Genomic DNA, 12265 nt, shown 5'->3' with positions numbered 1-12265 from the left:
TGAGTTCCTTCTTAAGAATGCCTCTACACCCTTTATGGTCTTCAAGAGATGCATTTGATTCCTGTTGTCTCTATCCAATATATGGCTCTTTCTTAATCTTGACCAGAACCTCTAAAGCTTTATTCATCTTCTGTTCCTAATGTTACCAGCCTTACCCTTAACTCTAACAGGAACATAATGCCCCTGAACTCTGTTATCACACTTCTGAAAGTCTCCAACTTGTCAGTCACCCCTTTACCTGCGAACAATCTACTCCAATCAATTTTTGAAAGTTCCTGTCCCATACCATTAAAATTTGCCTTCCTCCAATTAAGAAATTTAACTTTTATGGAAGGCCTATGCTTTTCATAAAGTCATAGAATCATAGAGATGTACAGCATGGAAACAGACCCTTCGGTCCAACCCATCCATGCCGACCAGATATCCCAACCCAATCTAGTCCCACCTGCCAGCAACCGGTCCATTTCCCTCCAAACCTTTCCTATTCATATACCCATCCAAATGCCTCTTAAATGTTGCAATTGTACCAGCCTCCACCACATCCTCTGGCAGCTCATTCCATACACGTACCACCCTCTGCGTGAAAAGGTTGCCCCTTAGGTCTCCTTTATATTTTTCCCCTCACAACCTAAACCTATGCCCTCTAGTTCTGGACTCCCCCGACCCCAGGGAAAAGACTTTGTCTATTTATGCCCCTCATAATTTTGTAAACCTCGATAAAGTCACCCCTCAGCCTCTGACGCTCCAGGAAAAACAGCCCCAGCCTGTTCAGCCTCTCCTTATAGCTCAGATCCTCCAACCCTGGTATCATCCTTGTAAATCTTTTCTGAACCCTTTCAAGTTTCACAACATCATTCCAATAGGAAGGAGACCAGAATTGCATGCAATATTCTAACAGTGGCCTAACCAATGTCCTGAACAGCCGCAACATGACCTCCCAACTCCTGTACTCAATACTCTGACCAATAAACGCAAGCATACCAAATGCCTTCTTCGCTATCCTAAGTACCTGCAACTCCACTTTCAAGGAGCTATGAACCTGCACTCCAAGGTCTCTTTGTTCAGCAACACTCCCTAGGACCTTACCATTAAGTGTATAAATCCTGCTAAGATTTCCTTTCCTAAAATGCAGCACCTCACATTTATCTGAATTAAACTCCATCTGCCACTTCTCAGCCCATTGGCCCATCTGGTCAAGATCCTGTTGTAATCTGAGGTAACCCTCTTCGCTGTCCACTACACCTCCAATTTTGGTGTCATCTGCAAATTTACTAACTGTTCCTCTTATGCTCGCATCTAAATCATTTATGTAAATGACAAAAGGTAGAGGGTCCAGCACCGATCCTTGTGGCACTGCACTGGTCACAGGCCTCCAGTCTAAAAAACAACCCTGCACCACCACCCTCTGTCTTCTACCTTTGAGCCAGTTCTGCATCCAAATGGCTAGTTCTCCCTGTATTCCATGTCATCTAACCTTGCTAATCAGTCTCCCATGGGGAACATTGTCGAACGCCTTACTGATGTCCATATAGATCACATCTACTGCTCTGCCCTCATCAATATTCTTTGTTACTTCTTCAAAAAAACTCAATCAAGTTTGTGAGACACGATTTCCCACGCACAAAGCCATGTTGACTATCCCTAATCAGTCCTTGCCTCTCCAAATACATGTACATCCTGTCCCTCTGGATTCCCTCCAACAACCTGCCCACCACTGAGGTCAGGCTCACCGGTCTATAGTTCCCTGGCTTGTCTTTACCACCCTTCTTAAACAGTGGCACCACGTTTGCCAACCTCCAGTCTTCCGGCACCTCACCTGTGACTATCGATGATACAAATATCTCAGCAAGAGCCCCAGTAATCACTTCTCTAGCATCCCACAGAGTTCTCGGGTACACCTGATCAGGTCCTGGGGATTTATCCACCTTTACCCATTTCAAGACATCTAGCACTTCCTCCTCTGTAATCTGGACATTTTGCAAGATGACACCATCAATTTCCCTACAATTGATATCTTCCATATCCTTTTCCACAGTAAATACTGATGCAAAATATTCATTTAGTATCTCCCCCATTTTCTCCACATAAAGGCCGCATTGCTGATCTTTGAGGGGCCCTATTCTCTCCCTAGTTACCCTTTTGTCCTTAATGTACTTGTAAAAACCCTTTGGAATCTCCTTAATTCTATTTGCCAAAGCTATCTCATGTCCCCTTTTTGCCCTCCTGATTTCCCTCTTAAGTATACTCCTACTTTCTTTATACTCTTCTAAGGATTCACTTAATCTATCCTGTCTATACCTGACATATGCTTCCTTCTTTTTCTTAACCAAACCCTCAATTTCTTTAGTCATCCAGCATTCCCTATAGCTACCAGCCTTCCCTTTCACCCTGACAGGAATATACTTTCTCTGGATTCTTGTTATCTAATTTCTGAAGGCTTCCCATTTTCCAGTCGTCCCTTTACCTGCGAACATCTACCTCCAATCAGCTTTCGAAAGTTCTTGCCTAATACTGTCAAAATTGGCTTTTCTCCAATTTAGAACTTCAACTTTTAGATCTGGTCTATCCTTTTCCATCACTATTTTAAAACGAATAGAATTATGGTCGCTGGCCCCAAAGTGCTCTCCCACTGACACCTCAGTCACCTGCCCTGCCTTATTTCCCAAGAGTAGGTCAAGTTTTGCACCTTTTTTAGTAGGTACATCCACATACTGAATCAGAAAATTGTCTTGTACACACTTAACAAATTACTCTCCATCTAAACCTTTAACACTATGGCAGTCCCAATCTATGTTTGGAAAGTTAAAATCCCCTACCATAACTACCCTATTATTCTTACAGATAGCTGAGATCTCCTTACAAGTTTGTTTCTCAATTTCCCTCTGACTATTGGGGGGTCTATAATACAATCCCAATAAGGTGATCATCCCTTTCTTATTTCTCAGTTCCACCCAAATAACTTCCCTGGATGTATTTCTGGGAATATCCTCCCTCAGCACAGCTGTAATGCTATCCCTTATCAAAAATGCCACTCCCCCTCCTCTCTTGCCTCCCTTTCTATCCTTCCTGTAGCATTTGTATTCTGGAACATTAAGCTGCCAGTCCTGCCCATCCCTGAGCCATGTTTCCATAATTGCTATGATATCCCAGTCCTATGTTCCTAACCATGCCCTGAGTTCATCTGCCTTCCCTGTTAGGCCCCTTGCATTGAAATAAATATTTTAAAACTAATAGAATTATGATCACTAATCCCAAAGTGTTCCCCTACATACACTTCAGTCACTTGCCCTGCCTTATTTCCCAAGAGAAATTTAGAATACTGTGTACAGACCGCATTTAGAATACTGTGTGCAGTTCTGGTCACCACATTACCAAAAGGATGTGGACTGTTTGGAGAGGGTGCAGAGAAAGTTTATGAGGATGTTGCCTGGTATGGAAGGTATGTGCTATGAAGAGAGTAGGTTAGGTTTGTTTTCATTGGAAAAAAAAGACATTGAGGGGGTACCTGATTGAGGTCCACAAAATCATGAAGTGTATAGTCAGGGTTGAGAGAGATAAGCTTTTTCCCAGGGTGAAGGATTCAATAACAAGAGGTCACGCTTTCAAGGTGCGAGGTGAAAGATTTAAGGGGGATATACACGGCAAGTACTTTACACAGGGGGTGGTGGATGTCTGGAACGCTTTGCCAGCAGAGGTAGTAGAAGCAGGCACGGTCGATTCATTTAAGATGCGTCTGAACAGATGCACGAGTAGGTGGGGAGCAAAGGGATATAGATGCTTAGGAATTGGGCGACAGGTTTAGACAGTAGATTTGGATCGGCTCAGGTGTGGAGGGGCGAAGGGCCTGTTCCTGGGCTGTAAATTTTCTTTGTTCTCTTTGTTCTAGAAGGTCAAGTTTTGCTCCTTCTATAGTAGGTACATTTACATATTGATAAAGAAAATTATCTTGAACACATTTAACAAATTATTCATCATCCAAGCCCTTAACACCTGTGCAGTCCAAGTCAATGTTTGTAAAATTAAAATTCCCTACCATTACAATCTTATTATTCTTATATATATCTGCGATTACTCTTCATCTTTGTTCCTCAATTTCCCTCTAACTACTGGTGGTGGGGGAGAGGGGCATTAGTACAATTAATCAAGATGATCATCCCTTTCTTATTTCTAAGTTCTACCCATATAGCTTCAATGGATGATGAATCATCCTAAGTACAGCAATAATGTTTTCCTTAATCAAAAACGCCATTCCCCCTCCTCTCTTTCCTCCCTCTCAAGCATTCCCATAGCATCTAAAAGCTGGAATACTGAGCTTCCAGTTCTATCCTTCCTGATGAAGGGCTTATGCCCGAAACGTCAATTCTCCTGCTCCACAGATGCTACCTGACCTGCTGTGCTTTTCCAGCACCACACTCTCGACTCTGATCTCCAGCATCTGCAGTCCTCACTTTCTCCTGTCATTCCATCAGCCAAGTTTCTGTAACAGCTATGACATGCCCTCAATTCATCAGCAGTACCTGTAAGACCTGTTTTAGTTATTTTAAAGTGCAAATTTCATTAGAAAGTACAACAATAGCGCTTGAAAATCACATAAATCCATCCCATACCCAACAACTGCAGTTTGAAAGAGCAAAAGTGGCACACCAATCTAAGAATACAAGTTCACAGCTAGAATACTCATGATAAGAGCATGTAAGACATGGGGTATCTGACAACATTGCAAAAGACAGCGGGCAATCAGACAATATCCTCATTGGCCATCGTCTTCTAACTGGTAGATTTGGCCTCATAGTGCTATCACAATCCGCCTTTCACTCAATCCTACAAATACGCCCATGGATCACAAATAAGTTCTATGCCTGGTCTCCTGAATGCCATCCAGTATATTTATGCAATATCCCATCCTAAAACATTCCAGCCATGATATCTATCCCACAAATCAAAGACCCCTGGATCACAGTTCTATTGTTCATCATAACAATTCTACATCTTTTCAAAACATACAGACTCCTCTCCCAAAGTGCCCATAACACCCCATCAATACTCTCAAATTGTGAGATTCTCATTCCAGCATGACCATCTTTTTCATGTTCTTCCATGCACCAATTTTCATGCAGATTGAAATTAACTCCCACAATTCCCACACACCCACACAAACACCCTCTCTGTTCTCACAGATCCTGCAACTAAGATCTATCAGTGTACACAAGCCAACAGTTTATTCTAAGGTTTATTCTAGATCCTAGTATCACTATTTCCAGACTGCAACAAAACACTTTCACTACACCAATGATACTCCAAATACTAGAACTTCCATTCATGAAAACATTATTCTTTTACAACAACACCAAATGACACCCTGGCCAAACTACAGAAACCACCTAGACTCTCCCAGATTCAAGAACCTATCAAAACACTTAAATTCCAACAATGTAGTAATTCCTCCATTAACCTATCACTCGTTACTAGTATTTCCGTCTGACACCATCACCCCAAACCATATTGAATACCTCCAACTATTAAGTACCACTACAAACTTCAGTCTTAGTGTAAGCCTTTTTTCAGTTGTAGCGCTTTTACTTCTAATTTGGAAATGTTATTTGTTTAAGCCTGACTCATGTTATTTAAGCACATAATTCAGGCTGACTTCTCAGATGGAATGTCAAAACTGTCCGCTCTCTCTTTTATATGAAAACAAAAGATACTACAGCACGTTGTGAAGAACAGTAAGGGAATCATATCTATGAGGCCTTGCTGTGGCATTTGTTTTTCTATACATTACAATAGTGACTGCATTTTAAAAGTACATCATTGTCTGAAAAGCAGTATATCAACAGAGGTATTTATGCTTCTTTTGGGAACATTGTGCTCCTTCAAATTAAGACTGAGCTAATGCATGAGGACAAAGAGACAAAGGAGGTTAATAAATGGCAAAATACTTCACCTTACAACTTAAGTTTTTATAACTAGCCTACAAGATGCTTTAAAAATGGAAGTAAAAGGAAGAAAGATGAAAGTCAACTCAATGTGCCATCTTAATCTCTGGTCAATTAGGGAGGTTTCTTATCTTCAAAATGGCTATAATGAAACAAAATTTAAGTTTTAAGATATGTAAACGCTAAGAACTTCCAGGTATTTCCAACTTCTAATTGCAGAGAAATTCAATCTTACAAATTAATCATGCATTGGCATCTGTCAGATGCCTCTGTTCATGACATATTGGCAAGAGTGAACACTGCATGGCACTTTTGGAAAGAAAATCCATTTTCACATTGAGAATACCTAACATCACATTGATTTCAAACAGACATAGTGACACAAGACTAGACTTACATGTTGCATGAGGAGAAAGTGAGGACTGCAGATGCTGGAGATCAGAGTCAAAACGTGTAGTGCTGGAAAAGCACAGCCGGTCATGCAGCATCTGAGGAGCTGGAGAGTCAACAAGAGCTGGAGAAGCTCTTAATCAGGAATGTGGGGGGGGGGGGGGGCAGGGGGGTGGCAAGGGAGGGAGCTGAGAGATAAAGGGGAGCAGGGTGGGGCTGGGGGGTATGGTAGCTGGGAATAAAATAGGTAGATGAAGATGGGGGTGATGGTGATAGATTGGAGCAGAGGGTGAAGCGAATAGGTGGGAAAGAAGATGGATAAGTAGGACAGTTCAAGAGGGCAATGCCAAGTTGGGGGGTGGATTGGATCTGGGATAGGGTGGTAAGGTGGTGGTGGTGGTGGGGGGGAGGGAATAAAGAAACTGGTGAAATCAACATTGATCCCGCTTGGTTGGAGGATACCAAAACAGAAGATGAGGCATTCTTCCTCCAGGCATTGGGTAGCTAGAATTTGGTGGTAGGTGAGGCCCAGGACTCGCATGTCCTTGGTGGAATGGGAGGGAGAGTTGAAGTGTTCAGCCAATTGGCATCATTGACCACGTGAGAGGGGAAATTACATGCCTTGAAGAAGGTGGCCATCTGGGATTTTCTATGGTGGAACTGGTCCTCCTGGGAGCAGATGCAGTGGAGGCGGAGGAATTGGGAATAGGGAATAGCATTTTTACAGGAGGTGGGTAGGAGGTGGTGTAGTCCAGGCGGCTGTGGGCATTAGTGGGTTGAGTCAATTGGCATCATTGACTATGCGGGAGGGGAATTTGCAGTTCTTGAAGAAGGAGGCCATCAGGGATGTCCTATGGTGGAATTGGTTCTCCTGTAAGTAGATGCGGTGGAGGTGGAGGAATTGGGAGTAGGGGACTCCAGTGCATCTCCTCCACCTCCCGCACCTCCACTCTTGAACCCCACCCCTCCTATCGCAACAAGAAAAGAAGCCCCCGATCCTCACCTTCCACCCCACCAACCTCCGAATACAACGCGTCAACCTCCACAATTTTCACCACCTACAAACAGACCCTACCATCAGACATATATTTCCCTCCCTATTTCTATCTGCATTCTGCAGAGACCATTCCCTCCGCGACTCCCTTGGTAAGTGCATTACCCCCACTAACACATCCTCCACGCCCGGCACCTTCTCTTGCCACTGCAGGCATGGAAAATCTGCACCCACACCTCCCCCCTCACCTCCAACCAAGGCCCCAAAGGATCCTTCCACATCCGGCAGATTTTCCTGCACCTCCAAACACCTCATCTACTGTGTCCATTGCAACCCGATGTGAGAACATCCCTGGGACACACACACTAAACAATCCCACCGCCCTGTGGCCAAACACTTCAACTACCCCTCCCACTTCACCAAGGACAAATAAGTCCTGGACCTTCTCCATCGCTAAATTCTAGCCACCCAACACCTGGAAGAAGAATGCCTCATCTTCCACCTTGGGACCCTTCAAACATTTGGGAACCATGTCCATTTCACCAGCTTCCTCACCTCCCTTCCCCCCACCTTATCTCAGATCCAACTTTCCAACTTGGCACTGCCCTCCCTGTCCATCTTCTTTCCCACCTATCTGCTCTACCCTCCACTCCGACCTATCACAATCATCCTCCATCTTCAACTTATTCCCAGGTACCTTCCCCCCAGCCCCACTCCCCTCCTATTTATCTCTCAGCTCCCTTGGACTCCCCCACATTCCTGATGAAGAGCTTCTACTTGTAACGTTGATTCTTCTGCTCCTTGAATGCTGCTTGACTGGCTGTGCTTTTCCAGCACCAAATGTTTTGACTCTTCCATGTTGCACTGTGGACCACCATGCATACTCCAAATAATCTACAACCTCATGGCTCAGCATATCCCCCATCTTACTATTATCATCAAGCCAGATTGTCAACCCTAGTTCAATGAAGAATGTGGGAGAGCATGCCAGGAGCAGATAAACTAGACATACTCCAAAAGAAGGTGCAACCTGGTAAGGCTACAAAACAGGACTATTTGTGTGTCAAACAGCATATGCAGCAAGTGACAGATAGAGCCAAGCAATTTACAATGAACAAATCAGATCTATGCTTTGCAGTCCTGCCACAAGCAGTGGTGGGCAATTAAATAACCCACTGGAGGAGGAGACTCCACAAATATCCCCACCTTCAAATATGGGGATGGAGAACGCACCAGTGCGAAAGAGAAGGCTGAAGCATACACTTGCCTTGCCAAGTGAAAATTAATTATCTTTTTCAGAATTTTCTCCGATATTCCACATCACTGGTGTGAGGCACATTGGTTCTGTAATCTCTTGATTCAGCTCAACTACCCTTCTTGAAAGATGGCACCACATTAGCTATCCTCCTGTCCTCTGGCACCTCCCCTGAGACCAGAAAGGAATTAGTAAATTAAGAAATTGTAATTTCTTCCCTCACTTCACACAACATCCAAAATCTCCAATAGCTCCCTGATACCCATGTCAAACTCACAGTCTTTGTTCTTGAATTCTGTACCTACATCTTCCTTCCCCAAAGTGAAGACAGATGTGAAGTACTCATTTGACATCCCACCAATGTCTACCGGCTCCATGTACAGATTACTCCCTCAGTCCCTAATGAGGACTATTCTTTCCTTGGTTATCCTCTTCCCCTTGATATACTTATAGAATATCTTGACATTCTCCCTAACCTTACCTGTCAGAGTTTTTCATGTTCCCTCTTTGCTCTCCTAATTGCTTTCTTAAGGTTCCCCCTGCACTTTCTATACTCCACCAGTGCATTTGATTTGCTCCTTTTGTATTTGTTAAAAGTCTCCCTTTTCCTTCTTATCCAATCCTGAATATTCCTAGACTTCCAAGCTCAGTGTGCTTGTTGCTCCTACATTTCACCCTAAGGGAACATGTTGGGCCTATACTCTTCCCAATTTCTTTTTAATTCACCCATTGTTTGGCTGTAGGTTTATCCACAAGTCATTGTTCCCGGTCTACTTTCGCAGATCCTGTCTTATTTTAATAAAATCTGCTTTCACCCAATCGAAAACCCTGTTTTTGCACACCATCTTGGTCCTTTTCCATAACAAACTTAAAACATTCAGCATTGTGGTCACTATCACTAAATAAAACTTTCCCACTGCCACCTCGAACACCTATCTGGCTTCAGTCCCCAGAATTAGGTCCAGCACCACACCATTCTTTGTTTGACCTACATTTTGATATGAAAAGCTCTCCTGAACACATTTCAATGAATCTGTCCCTTCAAAACCCATTACATTACGACCATCCCAAAAAATGTTGGCAAAGTTGAAATTGCCTAATATGATTGCCCTATTGTTATTTTAACACACTCCAATGAATTGTTTTTGCTTGGAAGACCAAACTTAATTGGGTGGGAAAACCATCTCGTGAGTTCATGAAATGCCCTGCCAGTAGCAGTGGTGGACTCTCCCTCTTTATGGGCATTTAAGCGGGCATTGGTTAGGCATATGGAGGATATGGGCTAGTGTAGGTTAGGTGGGCTTGGATCGGCGCAACATAAAGGGCCAAAGGGCCTGTACTGCGCTGTATTCTTCTATGTTCTATGCTAATTATGGGAGGACTCACTTGAAAATCTTAACCTCAGTTTTCACCTGGACACAGGATTCTGGCCTAAAGGCTTGTATTCGTTGTGAAAATTCAACCTTGAATGTTAACACATTCCACCCTGACCTTAAATTTACCTGGACCATCTCTGACACCTCCCTCCCCTTCCTGGACCTCTCCATCTCAATTAATGATGACCGACTTGACACTGACATTTTTTACAAACCCACCGGCTCCCACAGCTACCTGGATTACATCTCTTCCCACCCTACCTCTTGCAAAAATGCCATCCCATATTCCCAATTCCTCTGCCTCCGCCATATCTGCTCCCAGGAGGACCAGTTCCACCACAGAACACATGAGATGGCCACCTTCTTTAGAGACCACAATTTCCCTTCCCACCTGGTTAAAGATGCCCTCCAACGCATCTCGTCCACATCCCGCACCTCCGCCCTCAGACCCCACCCCTCCAACTGTAACAAGGACAGAACGCCACTGGTGCTCACCTTCCACCCTACCAACCTTCGCATAAACCAAATCATCCGCCGACATTTCTGCCACCTCCAAAAAGACCCCACCACCAGGGATATATTTCCCTCCCCACCTCTTTCCACCTTCCACAAAGACCGTTCCCTCCGTGACTACCTGGTCAGGTTCACGCCCCCTACAACCCACCCTCCCATCCTGGCACCTTCCCCTGCCACCGCAGGAATTGCAAAACCTGCGCACACACCTCCTCCCTCACCTCCATCCAAGGCCCTAAAGGAGCCTTCCACATCCATCAAAGTTTTACCTGCACATACACCAATATCATTTATTGTATCCGCTGCTCCCGATGAAGTCTCCTCTACACTGGGGAGACTGGACGCCTCCTAGCAGAGCGCTTTAGGGAACATCTCCGGGACACCCGCACCAATCAACCACACAGCCCTGTGGCCCAACATTTCAACTCCCCTTCCCACTTTGCTGAGGACATGGAGGTCCTGGGCCTCCTTCACCGCTGCTCCCTCACCACCAGACGCCTGGAGGAAGAACGCCTCATCTTCCGCCTTGGAACACTTCAACCCCAGGGCATCAATGTGGACTTCAACAGTTTCCTCATTTCCCCTTCCCCCACCTCACCCTAGTTCCAAACTTCCAGCTCAGCACTGTCCCCATGATTTGTCCTACCTGCCTATCTTCTTTTCCACCTATCCACTTCACCCTCCTCCCTGACCTATCACCTTCATCCCCACCCCCTTTCATCTATTGTACTCTATGCTACTTTCTCCCCACCCCCACCCTCCTCTAGCTTATCTCCCCACCCTTCAGGCTCTCTGCCTTTATTCCTGATGAAGGGCTTTTGCCTGAAATGTCGATTTTACTGCTCCTCGGATGCTGCCTGAACTGCTGTACTCTTCCAGCACCACTAATCCAGAATGTTAGCAGTTAATGTCTGATATACCAGGTGAGGCACTGGCGTACTGTAGGGAGAATGTTGCCAGTCCATCTCCTCCAGGTGATCTGGTGTCATTTGGGCCTGAAATCAGGTGGAGTCCAGCCTTTCGATATTAAAACGGCACCCTAAAACCCCTTGGGCTATATATTTGAAATGAATTACATGGTTTAAATATGTAATTGTTACGTTTAGCAAGGTTGCAGATTGCCAGTACTCTATTGAAGGAAAATTGCACATCATGCAATGTCAATTTTGAACTTGTGCGGTGTACCTTTATTAATTTTATGTCAAGTACTTTTATTGAAGAAATTAACACCGAAACGCTGGTGTTCCTCTAAGCAGGGACACTCCTCCCTATCGCACCCCAAGTGATTATAGTAAAGGATCATGCACTCACCCTGGACAAAGTTGACCTCTGCGCCATGTCCCATGACCTGAAAGAATGAGTGAAAAGGTCAGCGCCGGGACAGTGAGGCTGAACAACACCAACCGTTTCTCCAGCCACATACTCACCTGTTCATCTCCTTCACTATGAACCAAAGTATGAGGCGACGGCCCCGCGGAAACCGGGAATATCGGCAGAGACCGCGGGCGATCCTCACTTCTCAGGAAACCATTTCAATGGATCCCTGTTTCAAATCGCAGGCGCCCGGTTTCACCCCAGCTCAGGCTCCCGGAATACACACAAAACCCCTCTCCTTGGTAACCGCGGCGTCGTCTCCGGGGCAACCGCTGCGGGCCAGGTTCCAGTGCGTGCGAGAGGAAAGCCTGGGCTACCGCTGCAATGCTGCACATTACTTTCCATCGACGGCTGCACCGATTCATTTTCTGTTTTGCACGACAGCGTACAACATGCAAGCATATGCGTTAGGCCTTCTCTATCCTGC

At 44.9% G+C, this 12265-nt stretch overlaps 1 protein-coding gene across 3 annotated transcripts in view; it reads right to left on the bottom strand.

Moving 5' to 3' along the window:
• erich2 (glutamate-rich 2) overlaps positions 1-12031 on the bottom strand; it is a 256997-nt gene extending 244966 nt beyond the window's left edge. For 2 of the 3 annotated variants that reach the window (XM_087989049.1, XM_043693704.2), the window contains exons 1-2: positions 11892-12029; positions 11776-11812 (exon numbers count right to left, since the gene is read on the bottom strand). In XM_087989049.1, the coding sequence (XP_087845175.1) occupies positions 11776-11809 (34 nt within the window). In that variant the 5' untranslated portion in view covers positions 11810-11812; positions 11892-12029. Of the gene's footprint in view, positions 1-11775; positions 11813-11891 lie in introns of all 3 variants that reach the window. The other variant, XM_043693703.2, reaches the window with a different exon arrangement.
• Positions 12032-12265: the final 234 nt, after the last annotated feature.

Source organism: Chiloscyllium plagiosum, unplaced genomic scaffold (genome assembly GCF_037043375.1).
Source record: "Chiloscyllium plagiosum isolate Xiang-an unplaced genomic scaffold, Cpla_swu_hap1 HiC_scaffold_7, whole genome shotgun sequence".
NCBI classification, from domain to species: Eukaryota; Metazoa; Chordata; class Chondrichthyes; order Orectolobiformes; family Hemiscylliidae; genus Chiloscyllium; species Chiloscyllium plagiosum.
This window is presented reverse-complemented; position numbering and strand designations above follow the sequence as displayed.